Source organism: Miscanthus floridulus, chromosome 17, assembly GCF_019320115.1.
Source record: "Miscanthus floridulus cultivar M001 chromosome 17, ASM1932011v1, whole genome shotgun sequence".
Lineage (NCBI taxonomy): Eukaryota > Viridiplantae > Streptophyta > Magnoliopsida > Poales > Poaceae > Miscanthus > Miscanthus floridulus.
The window spans coordinates 97,830,997-97,844,317 of record NC_089596.1 but is presented as its reverse complement, the minus strand read 5'-3'; the positions used below and the strand labels follow the sequence as shown (position 1 = coordinate 97,844,317).

General features: G+C 44.4%; 2 protein-coding genes across 2 annotated transcripts; one reads left to right on the top strand and one right to left on the bottom strand.

The window, feature by feature from the left end:
* Positions 1-6,658: 6,658 nt before the first annotated feature.
* Positions 6,659-10,660, top strand: LOC136516057 (LEAF RUST 10 DISEASE-RESISTANCE LOCUS RECEPTOR-LIKE PROTEIN KINASE-like 1.2). Its single transcript, XM_066509465.1, has 4 exons — positions 6,659-7,038; positions 7,108-7,574; positions 8,771-8,811; positions 10,538-10,660. Exons 1-4 carry the CDS (start codon positions 6,659-6,661, stop codon positions 10,541-10,543), a joined length of 894 nt encoding a protein of 297 aa, XP_066365562.1. The 3' UTR covers positions 10,544-10,660.
* Positions 10,661-12,372: 1,712 nt separating this feature from the next.
* LOC136518829 (non-specific lipid-transfer protein 2-like) lies at positions 12,373-13,020 on the bottom strand. The gene has a single exon (XM_066512520.1). The coding sequence runs from the start codon at positions 12,936-12,938 to the stop codon at positions 12,639-12,641; it is 300 nt and encodes a 99-aa protein (XP_066368617.1). The 5' UTR covers positions 12,939-13,020; the 3' UTR covers positions 12,373-12,638.
* Between the last annotated feature and the right edge of the window lie 301 nt (positions 13,021-13,321).

The following is a 13,321-nucleotide window of genomic DNA, read 5'->3' as shown; positions in this document are numbered from 1 at the left end:
CTGTAACCTACAAAAATAATGTTCATAATATTTTATTCCTTTCCAATGTTCAATTTCTGTATGACACGCCCGTCGTTAGGTGCTACGTACCATCTTCTTTAAGACCCAATCACCACCGCCAGTAGCCTTCACCGCTGATATCGTCAAACTTTGCAAGCCAACGCGAGATTCCCACGCATTTTTAGAATTTTTGGTGCGTTTGTAGTTAGCTAACAAAGACCACTACCCACCTAGCCGCCACCGTGTCCGTCTCCTCCTCAAGTGCTGCTATTTCTCACCTACTCATCGGCGTGCAAGCCGCCACTCACCGCCGACAAGCTAGTGCTCCGCGCTGGTATGCCTCACCGACACGCCCACATAGATCCACTGGTGACCAGGCTGCTACTCATCACCATCGTGGTCACTCGAGCTCACTACCATAAGATCCAAAGGCAAGGGTAATGCTTTCTCACACTTCCCTTATCCATGTTTCTTAGCTTTTTACTCCCCTCTTATCTCATCTGAGTACGAATCAAGCTTCCATCTGATCATTAAGGAGCTCACGAGCACATCCCCATAGGTGCTCCTACTCTGATTCAGGCGACAGCGTTGCCGCTTCCATCGTCGGCCCCGCTTCACCACATCCTAGTTAAGATGGAGAAGGAGGCCACCAACAAGCAGAACGAAGTAGACATCCTCATAGACGATGTCTTGGTCCTTATCCTCCACCGCCTTACTGTCCGCACCTTGTGCAGCTGCAACGGTGTGTGTCACTCCTGGTACCACCTCATCTCCGAATCCGAGCACTGTAAGGAGCTGCCCTAGTTTATCACTGGATTCATGTATGGCAACTAGAAAGGCAAATGTTGATTCGCTAACTTCACCGGTGAATACCCCTCCTTTTTCTTCTCGCCCTTCCCCATTCAGGATTTAGTCATCTCAGATTGTTGCGGAGGCCTCTTCCTCTGTTGGTGCATTGGGCTTCGCTATGTTGTCTGCAATCTAGTGACTAGCAAATCAGTGGTACTACCACATAGCAGCCTTTGTTATGGTTCAGCTCGCTTGGGGTTCGATCCCACAATCTCCTCACACTTCCATGTGGTAGAACTATGGGTAAGGTCACCTAAGGTATTAGTTGTCAGCATCTACTCATCCAAAACTAGAGCATGGATATGTAAAGAATCTAAATGGGGAGAGGATATTCTTCTATGCAAATTTTTAGGAACTATGTTTCTTAATGGTTTTATGCACATGCTGCAGGTGTCCCACATAGTTGCTGTTGATATGAAGGGAAAGACATGGAGAAAAATTCTTAGGCCACCAGATCTTGCAATGTCCATCTATGGAGATCAGGGTCAGTTGTATCTATGTATTGCTGATATTTTTAATACGTCTAACCTTTCAATTTGGATCCTTGAAGACTATGGTACTAGTAAATGGACATTGAAGCATATGGTGAACACGCTACAACTATTTGGACTGAACAATATTGGACTCAGTTATGAGGCTGCCAATGCGGACTATAGAGTGATTGTAGTTCACCTAGAATGGAATTTGATTTTCCTTGTTGGGGAAGACAGAACACCGATGGCATATGACACGAGCCACAGAAAAGGTCATGCCCTCCCTGCCTGGGTCATCCGCTACCCTAAAAGTACATGGAGTATTTATTTGAATGGACCTCACTATCTGCCTTATGCTCCCTTGTTCAGGGAGTCATTAGCAGAGCAGTAAAGGTGCATATGATGTATTTTATTGTTAGGACATATCTTTGTTCAGGTAGGGAGTTGTTTTGAGTCTATATATAATCTAATTTTGGCTTGATAACTAAACCAATGGTATGTTGAACATTATTAATTCTGCTGCTTTGCATTATGCAGGTTTTGGAGTCTTAGTGCTTTTGAACGATTTTCCTGCAATGGCTATGGGAGAAACAAGAGGGGTTCCATGCTGCATTTGCTATCAAGCTGATCAAGGAGTGCCAATCTGAAGGAGCGGAGCACATCTACCTCATTTTAGTTACGTAATTCTATAGGGAGCAGAATATTTATTATGCTATCTATGTTCCGCTTGTGTTAATTCATCAGTTGACACAGTTGTTATGTTAGTGTCGAGCACTGTTATTATAACAAGGACTCTTCGTTGTGGACATGATGAATGATGTGTAATGATTATATCTGTATGGTGTGTGTTCAGTAAGTTATTAAGGCCTATCTAAATTAGTAAATACGTTGTGAAAACCGGATGGAATTCTGTCATCGTCGGATGTAAGGGCCGTTGGTTGTTTTGTCATCACCGCCGAATCATTTAGTAACCCGATACCAACTAAAGGATCATCACGGGTGAATCGTTCTACAATGCGATGGTGACCATGCCCTATGACCAGACAATTCATATGCTGAAGCGATGGTGATGTTTGCCTCGACACAGGTGGGTCATGCTCCAATGCGACGGAATAGGATCTGATCACGGACGGATCATAAGCCATGCGGCGGTGTTAGTGCATACCCACACAAGTGACGGAAGTAAGGACCTTATTATGGATGGATGATAAGCCAATACGGCGGTGTAGTATACACCCCAGTTGGTCTCATATACCGACAATGATGGCTATGAGTATCACTGCCGATAGCTTACTATCGATGTCAAAATTGGGCTACGATGTGAGTTATGACACGCCTGTGAAAGATAGTAGTGTGTGCCCCAACGCCGTACCGCTGCGGGTCCATCTAGTTCGATGTCGCCTACCCATTGTTGGTGAATGATGTGGACCGGTCGGACTACTGCTCGTTCTTGGGGTACCGCCTCTCTGCACGAGCACGAATGGCAGCAGCAACCTGGCGATCACCATGAACGCCCCCGCTGGCGCCTGGACGTTCCAGGTGACTGGTGTCGACTACGGCAACCGCCTCCTCACCCTTGTTGACTAGGGCCTGGCCCAGCAGATGTGCCTGCAGCCGTACTAGAACACCACATCGATGACACCAGGTTTGACTATACCGATGGTGACCAGTTCCTGACGGTGTATGTCAACTGCAGCGCCGTGTCATCGTCACTACTGTTGGTGGTCAATGTCCTCTCGAGCCAGTCTAGGACCGATCATACTATAGCCTAGACAACAGGACGGTGGTGCCGGACGTGCTGGGGTCGTGTAGCTCCACGTTGGTTGTGCCCGACCTGGTTTATAAGGGGAGGTCAGATGCTACAGAAAGGGGAGGGGAGAAACGAGACTGAAAATAGAACCGAATAGAGTCTTCCAGATCACTTCGGGCTATGCATCGAGAGTAGGGCCACCCAAAGATGAGCGACCGAGCGCTTCTCCCCTCCGTCTTTCTTCTCCATCGCCGGGAAGCAACCTCACCGCCGACGAGCCATAGGATAGCACCGAGTGATCCCCTTCCAAATCTCTTGCACACTTTTGTTGTAACCCCCGATTTAAATGCTCTCGAATGCAAAGAACTACTATGGCTGCACGTAGGGCCCCGATATCCCAAACCAGGATACATCGCCATGTCTTCTCTGTGTTCTTGAGTCCACCCAAGCCACCGGAGACCCACAATCAGTGACACCCGACGAACAACAATGCTTGCCGCGGTTTCGACCCCGCGACACTAACTAAGCTTGAACATAGCTCAAACTTAGCCCAGGAACATGCTTTGTCAACATATTAACGGGATAGCCACGAGTGCTTATCTTGCATACCTTAACATCACCTTCAATAATCACACCTCGAATAAAATGATATCTCACATTAGTATGCTTTGTTTTTTCATGAAATATCTGATCTTTAGTGAGACAAACAGCGCTCCAAATATCAATCTTCACTTAGTCAATGGCTAAAAGCTTATATGTAATCTTTTTATTTTTATTTTTTTTTCTTTCTTTGTCTTCTCGTTGTACTCGTGCCAGTAGAGGACAACTCCTTCTATTTCATAAAAAAAATAGTTCTATGACTATCGCAATATATAGCAATGCAAGAAGTAATCCCGCAAAGTTGAAAGTACAAATCTCTCAAACCAACAGTCACTTTACAAACTTCTGAAATAGCTATATATTCAATTTCTATAGTAGACAGAGTAATAGTAGTCTGCAAACTTGATTTTTAGCTAACAACATAACAATCAATGGTAAAACATAACCTGTGTGAGAGAGACCTCCTCTTATGTAAATCGCCATGAATTGGTTTTTGCATCATGCACATTAAAAAATTAAAAAAACATTTTTAACATAACCTCTCTGATTGAGGTATAATTTTTAGATTTTCTATCTCTAACAATTTTTATACCAAGAATCTTCTTAGCTGCACCTATGTCCTTTATATCAAATTATGTTTTCAATTTTGCCTTCAATTTAGCTATTTCTAATTTATATTTTGCAGCAATCAGCATATCATCAACATAAATAAGCAAATAAATAGTTAACCCATTAACAATCTTCAAGTAAACACAACTATCATAATCAGACCACTTACAACATGAAAGCATAAATGAGTCAAATCTCCCGTATAGTTGCCTAGGAGATTGCTTCAAACCATAAAGATATTTATTTAATCTATATACAATGTTTTTCTCAGGAACAACAAAACCTTCGGATTGGTCAATGTAAATGTCTTCTTCCAACTCCCCATGTAAAAATGCAATTTTAACATCTAGTTGCTAAAGCGAAAATATAATCATCATGCATGGCCACAATACTAAGTAATCAATACCTAAAATCTGGCTATAACCTTTATCAACCAACCTTGCTTTATACTTTGCTGGCTCACTTGGATAAATACATTGCTTTATTTTGAAAATCCATTTGCAACGGACAGACATTTTATCCTAGGAAAATTTCACTAAATCCTAAGTACCATTCTTTTCAAGTGACTCCATCTCATCTTGCATAGTTGTCGTTCTATTATTGGAATCAGCAGAAATAATAGCCTTTGAATAATTAGAAGGTTCTAAATTACCTTTGTGATAGATCTGTAGGATCGTCTAGGGATAGATCAGCGGGTTTAACTTCACTCAAATGGGATAACTAAATAGATCATCTTAGAGGGAGTACTAGAGAGGGGTATAGGTACAGACCGTCGGTAGGCTTGGCGGAAGAGCTCGCCATGACGACGGTGTTGATGGCGTGAGGTGTCGGTGAAGGGGTGACGCGGGAGCGATGGTCGTAAGAGAGGCGTGGACGTCCGCGGCGCGACTCTCGTGGCGGTGGCGTCCCTGCGACGTGGTGGCGGAGCTTCCTGTCGCTTCAGCGCTGCCCTCTAAGATTGGATTAGGGTTAGGACTGTAGGTGGGGTTTGTGACAGCTGCGGTGAACCTCATACCCAGTGCCCCGGCCCCCACCTTCCTCTTTATAACGCTGCGCGATGGGGGTCCACCAACCATGATTGGGTTGGGCGCCCCCGATCAGGGCGCGGATCAAAGACTCAAATTGACCGTTGGGCCAGCTTGATAGAGATCAAGCTAACACTTTGATATCTTTTGTAACACTCAAAGCGTAAGCAATATTGCATCACTCAATTATCATTTTAATTGATTTGAGCTATCTTCTGGCCCTATCAGCGGTAAGAGAACGGTTGTGGATGCTGCATAGATGAAAAAGAATACTTATAACTATAGATAAATCAATAACAAATAACAATCGAAGACTATCTTCTCCGGTTGTGCAGCCCCCACAATGGGGATCGAGGAAGCGCTCTGCGTGAAAGAAGAGGTTAAGCACGGTGGGATTTTTTACTTAAGATTTATTTGGTCATTTTTTCTCGAATACGTAAAAGATTTATGTATCATTGTATTAAGAAGAAGAGTTTAAAGAAACGTACAACGCGCTTCTATCGAGCGCCGAAGGAGGTCGATCTAACACAGCCGAAGCTGGACCATCCTAGCAAAAGACCTTATATTTCGATATTACATAAAAGGAAACAACCAATATCGATGCAGCTTTGTGGCCTAGGAGGTGGCCTTGCGTCTTTTGTGGCTGCCTGGACGGTGCCTTTCCAATGGCTAGGAAGAGCTCGTCCAGCGCCTCGGCTTCGAACGCAGGTCAGGTTGTCGTCGAAGAGCCTGTCAAAGGCCTCCAACTCCGAAGTGGATGGCGCAGATGGATCCCTGGTGTAGCCCATACGCTGCATGATCAGCACATCACCTCGCTTGAAAGCTGGCACTCGGGAGAGGCTCTGAGCCGCCAACCGCCTGCTCCGCCACGACAGTACCGGCTTAGCTAGAAGCTGCTTGGGAGGCTCGCGAATCAGCGGAGAGTCCCTCTTACAGTGACATTATTGATGAAACTGTCGAGGCGTCGTTTGGCGGAGTCATTTTTGTCCACAGCCTGGTGGTTAACCCTCGGTGGTGAACTAAAAGGGCCATCCACCGTGAGGTCTACGCGTGTGTCTTCGGTGAGTCCACTACCCACTGAATGGGGCGTGGGGGTGGTGTCCACAGTACACAAGAGGCTACCGCATCCTCCAGCTGGGGGGTCGCCGAAGTTGACGGAAGGCGCTTAAAGGAAGACCACGCGACGATCTGACTGTCGACGGGCATCTCTAATTTGGTCATTTCACATTGCACATGCCCTTACCATCTCTAATTTTCTATATCCATTCCATTTCGATGCCCCTATAGATGAATTCCTCGTGGCCACGGGTCGTTGATATCTCAATTCCTGCCTCGCTATCCCCAGCCCTGCCATGCCAGTGCTCTACCTCGTCGTCGTAGTCGCCGCCGTTTCCCTCTCCCTTGCCGCGCCCGTGGTCGCCGATGAGGCGTACTACAACTACATTCTAGGCGCGTGCCAGAAGTCCTCCTTCCGCTGCAGCGACAGCGTCGACGTGTGCTACCCGTTCTTCCTCGCCAATGCCACCTCCGTCATCGAAGGGGACACCGCCTACGCAGAGTCCTACTGCGGGTACCCCGGCATGCCGATCGCCTGCGAGGGCGGCCGCGCGACCCAGAAGCTCAAGGGCGACAGCTACACCGTGCTGGACATCGACTACGGCAACCACACCTTGATGGTCGCCGAGGCGGACGCGCTGAGCGGCGGGGAATGCCCGTGGGTGACCCGCAACCCGTGTTCGTTTGCTCGTATACGATCGTGAATTATAAACTATAACATTATTTTTCTCTCGCACCAAACCAGCGTAAATAATCCACGATCGAGGACATGCTCGTGGCTCAACCTGTCGGACACCGCCAACGACAACCTCGTCTTCTTCTTCGACTGCGTCTTCACGGCAGCGACCCCTAGGCCGCCGTCGGCCCTCCTCCCGATCAACTGCAGCAGCCTTCCCGAACGGGACAGGGTGTCTTACGTTGTGGATGAGCCCGACTTGTCGGCACAGGACGAGTGGCCGCTGGCGTGCAAGGAGCCGGTCGTCGTGCCGGTGCTCAAGGACCGGCTCCTGAGCCCTGACGAGGATTACCTCTCGCGTCTCAACAGCGACGGGTACGGGCAGCTGCTGAAGCAGGGGTTCCAGCTGACCTGGGACCCGACCGCCGGGCCCTGCTTCTTGTGCGAGCAGTCCAAGGGACAGCGCGGTTACAACCAGAGCGGCGAATTCGTTGGCTGCCTCTGCTCCGACGGCAGCGTGCACAGCCCGGATTGTGGTAAGTAGTCTGGTATACATACAGAGTTAAATCCTCATCGTCCCTCGCTCGTTAGGTGTCGATCCAGTCGTACAACTCGACGGCCGGCCGGGAGCTGTGGGCGCGTTGCCGCTGCTGCCGTAGCACTCCTCGCAGACGCCGCACGAGGCCTCGCTGCGCCGGCGAGACGGCGACTCTGACCCTCGAGATCGGGCGCCACACTGGTGGGTGGTGGCTGCCTGGGTGGGCGATCGAATCAGGCGATGTCCGTGTTCTTTGGCGTCGTCGTCGTGTGCGTCGCCGCAGGGGTCCTTTGGATTTCCTCTTCGCCATGTCTGACGAAACTGATGGATCGATCTCGCGCTTGGGAAAGCTACTCTTACTTCTTAACAGAAATAATTTTAAGATGCTTTTGTCCTTCTCCGTTTACTGCCCTTAATCTGAACACGGCAAAATCGTATAGTAGTCCGTACCTACCTCCACAGCCCCATCAATACCTTTATTGATGCCTTTCATATATATAATAAAAAAAAGGAGAAACCTTTATTATATATTGATTATGGAGCACAAAAGATGCCACCTAGGAGACTCGACTAAAAAAATACCGGAACGTGAGAGAGTTGTCTAACACGCGTCATTGGAGTTGGAGCTCTCTTTCGTCTCTCTTTCCATATTCCATACAAAAACCCTTTTTTTTTGTAACTTCTGCTCCGCTCTAATATATTGTTCAGGCACCAGTCTATTGAAAACTTGACATAGGGCCTATTTAGATTAGATAGCACTGGCCATGACTAAAAATTAGTCTGCTAGTCATTATTTCAATGCCTCTTTGGATTTCTAGCTAATACTTCCATACATATCGGCTAAAGGATCAGAGTGCCCCTTCAATTTTTATCTCTCCTATTTACCAACTAGGAACAGGGTATGTGGGAGGGCAACAGCAACTTTTTTGTCAAACTTTAGCACTTTTAATCCCTTTCGCTCTAATTTATCAATTAGTTGGCTAACAACTAGTCCTTGGTTTGGCTAACAATTATTTCATCTACTAGCCCACTTTAGATCCTTAGAGAATATATGGGCTAAACATTAGTCAACTAATTGTTACTCCCATGATATGGATCCAAATAGAGCCATAGTTTTCTTCACTTTTAAAAAAAAAATAACTTACCTAGTTTTTTACAACATTTTGACAGTAATTTAACAAGGTCTATTTTCAGGTTTGCAGGATCTCCAAGCTCAAAGTGGAAAATCACAGCATGTAAGAGAAACTCCCTGTTAGTGGTACTCTTTGACAATTCCCCACATTATGTCTTGCTAGTCCATCAACTCGTGTCACGCACGGGCCATGAATTTTATAAGAGATATATGCATCAGAAATTGATTAAATTTAGAACACAAGACTAATGAAAATTATTTGTCTTTGTTTTCTCTCATTTGCTCATATTTTAATATAATGCTCGTCTAGATAAATTCTTATATTCGTCTGGTCGTGATAAACTAATTTATTATCAATCTGTCAATATACTTTTTTCATCCCAATTCATACCTGTCCTATCAATCTGTCAATATACTTTTTCATCCCAATTCATACCTGTCCTCGTCGCATCTCACTTTCGTGTGTGTTAGACATGTGTTTAGTTGAAACGATCTCTCGTATGTTCATATTCTAACACAATACCAAATGATAATATCTCTCTTTGTGTTACCTTGCTGTGTGATAGTCTTAATTTAGTTGCAGTTACTTTTACATACTATTCATTCACATCATATTTTTCTCATTTGTGTTGCATTTCGTGTGTCTTTGACGTGTGTTCATAATTGATACTCACTCATGTGTTCCTATTTCAACATAATACTCATGTAGATGCCTTCTAATCTTTCTTCCTTGTGATATAATTCAATTACCAATTATTTTGTATGTTTTGACATCCTCACTCATATTTTCCCCCTTTGCATCGTACTTTCATGTTCAACATGTGTTTAGTTGAAACCTTGGCTTCAACTACGTATTTGCCTTATAAAGTGACATGCTCATTGATTTATGGTATATATATGGATATTGTTTGCATGGTGAGTTAGTGACACATGTGCACACTACCTTGAGTTAGAATTTTCTATACTCACAATGACAAGTGAGTGATTTAGAAGCATATACAGAAATAATATACAATACTTTTTAATGATGGATGGAATAATTTAGATATAAATTTAGGGGTTACTTTTGTGCCTTTAGTTATTTTTTATATTAACAACCAAATAATTGAGTAATATAGAAGTATATATAAAGTACTTTTTTTGAAATGATAGGTATAAACAATTTAGACTTAGGGGGTAACTTTAGGTTATTCTAGTGGAGGTCGTAATTTAGATGTAAATTTAGGGGGATAATTTAGATGAGGATCAGAAGGATACTTTCGCGGTAATCTAAATTAAGAATTAGGAGTTGCTTTAGACTACTTTTATAATGGGAGGTGGATAAATTTTTAGAAAGAAAAAAAAACAGATCCAATGGCTATTATTATTAGTGATAATTATAACATACCAAAAAGATGGGTGAATGTTTCTGATTTTTAAGAGAATTTCTTGGATTCATCTTTTTTCTTGCACTGTTTGTGATTATTAATTTGGATACTCCTTGTGGCATCGAATTTGTAAGACTAAGATGGCTAAAATTCCTATGATAATTTTGAATGCAACTACACTAGTTCTTGTTATGTTGTAACTTTAGTTTGCTTTCATTTGGTTCAACCTCAATTCTTTTTTGCCCCACGCAGACTGGTTTAAAAAAAAGTAATATACATTACTAGACTATATTGTTTCATAAGTCTGCAGCAAGTTGCTTTATGATTTTATCTTTTAGTTCTTCTGTGTACTTTGTATGGTGATCCTTTCCAGTTTTAGCGTTACTAGTTTATACTAATGGGATTTTAAGATCAATTTGTGCCACATAGTTATAACTTTTGTGTTATTTATGGCCCTTGCAGATATAGGGTCAGCTGTGTTAAGTGCAATTCTACTATCTCTGCTCTTTGTAATGTGTGTTCTGAAGAAATTTTACGGTACGATCTCCTGCACAAGGGGATCTAATAAACACGCACCAGGGATTGAATCATTCTTACAAAAGCATGAAGCTCAGCACACAAAGAGATATACTTATTCAGAAGTGAAAAGAATGACCAAATCGTTTGCCGAAAAGCTAGGTAAAGGTGGCTTTGGAACCGTTTACAAGGGCAACCTGCCAAGTGGTCGTCTCATAGCAGTGAAGCTTCTCAACAATTCCAATGACGATGGCCAAGAGTTTATCAATGAGGTAGCAAGTATCATGAGAACTTCTCATGTTAATGTTGTGACTTTGTTAGGTTACTGTCTCGAAAGTTCAAAAAAAGCTCTTGTCTACGAGTACATGCCTAATGGTTCACTCGAAAGATTTGCTTCCGGACAGAACTCTGAAGGAAAAAACTCATTAAGTTGGGAAAAGTTGTTTGATATCACAGTCGGCATTGCTCGTGGACTTGAATATCTTCATCGAGGGTGCAGTACTCGTTTTGTGCATTTTGATATTAAACCACACAATATTCTACTAGACCAAGATTTCTGTCCAAAAATCTCTGACTTCGGATTGGCAAAATTGTGCGTGAAAAAAGAGAGCATCATCTCTATCGACGGTGCCAGGGGAACAATAGGCCACATCGCACCAGAGGTCTTTTCGAAGCAATTTGGAGAGGTCAGCAGCAAGTCTGATGTATATAGTTTTGGAATGGTGAACCTTGAGATGGTTGGAGCAAGGAAGAATATCAACAAGAGTTCAGAGGCCAGTACCAAATATTTTCCTCAATGGGTTTATGAACATTTGGAGGAATATTGTGTGAATGCCGGTGAGATCAGTGTTGATTCAGAGCTTGTCAGAAAGTTGATAGTAGTGGGATTGTGGTGCATACAGTTGCAGCCTAACAACCGGCCATCAATGACTAGAATAGTAGAAATGTTAGAAAGCCAGACAAATGACCTGCAGATTCCACCACAAAGTCTCTTGTGTTGAAAACTTCAGATTTAGTCTATCAGTATTTTGTACCAAGCAACTAAAACTTCACCAACTACTGAGTTGACTGTAGTGTTAATCACTTTAAATCGAACAGAGTGATGGTACATGTATAAGTGTGGCTCCTGATTGAGAATCAGAGGTCTGTAACTGTAATCCACTTGCTTATGTAGGATAACGTTCTGTTAAAAATCCTCTCTAGTCTCAAATTCCTATGGTCACAAATGCTACAACAGTTCAGGCCGGCGTCCTATATCCGTAGTTCCCCTAAATAAGAATAGGAGATGTGTTCTTTTTTTTCTTTATTAGAGCAGTTCTGTCATGTGAATTTTGTGGGGGTGAGTCTTTGAACCCAGTCACTCTGGTGAAGCACCACGTTTTGTGGTTGCTAGTTTCCCACTCGCGGCAGTGCGGCACGTTGCTTTCATGCTTTATTTGTCTAGTGTTGTCGGAATCACAGCTTTCGGACAGAGAGACTGCACAGAGTGTTCGGCTGAACTGGATTATTTACTGTTCATGCTAAAAAACACTGTTCGTACTGGAATGTTGTGAGAGAAAAACACTGCTTCGGCTGGAAAAAAAACAGAACAAGCCGGCTGACCAGCCAGCCGAACAGGCTGAGAACACTGAACCTGAACACATGGCTAGTGGTTTCAGTCGAAAGATTTGGTTTTGGACAAAATTCAGAAAGGGGAAAAGTCACTACCTTGGGAGACATTTCTGACATCACAATTGGCATTTGAGATGTTGGTGTACTAAGTATTAGTTTGTCCAAGGTCAACTCAGAAGTGGCAACACTTTTATTCGTTTTGTAACATCATACATAGTATACGTGACACATATAAAATACATGACATATCAAAGTCTGCAGAGCAGAACTCACACTGTACCAAGGACTGAAGTAGTACGTCTCCGTTTATTCTCTAGCAATACTAAACTCTGCCAAGTAGTATACAGAAGTACCATACACGAGAGTGCGTGCCCGCGAGGTCGACGTCGACGTCGACAAGGAACGGACTGGGCACTGGGGCATGCACGCACTTCATTCAGCACTTGGGCAGGGGCACCTTGCAGGCGGCGAAGACCTTCTTGGCGTTGGGGGAGTTGACGTAGCGCTGCATGTTGGGGTTCTTCTTGTACTGGCAGAAGCAGCTCGCCGGGTGCGCCTTGAGCCTCGCGCAGCACGCCGCGGTGGGCGCCGCGTTCCCCACGATCGCCGGCGCGCACGGGGTCAGCTGCGTCGGTGCGCACGTCGCCGCGCTCGCGCCGGGGGCCAGCAGGCTCAGCACCGCGCTCGCCACCAGCAGGAACAGCACCAGAGACGCCGCCCTACTCGCTGCGGCCATGCTTGCTTGGACTTGGACACCCTGCAGGTGCGAGCGATCGAGAAGCACGTACGTTTTGATGTGTTGTGTGTCAATGTGTTGCGAATGGAGAGTGATCCATGGCGCCTATTTAGAGCAACCGCAATGTTTGCCATAAGGTAGTCCATAGGATTAAAATATTTGCTATCAGGTAGCTGGAACATTGTGAGACCAGTCCATAGGGTAGTCCATAGCAAAAGGTACCCATAAGCTTATGGACTACCCATAAGAAATAAAAAATATTACTTTTTCTCACTCCTTCCTCTCTCTTTCTTGATTTTGCACAGGATTGTAAAGAGAGAATTTTTTATCTTATAAAGAGAGAATTTTTTATCTCATATGGGACCCACCTTATGAACTACTTG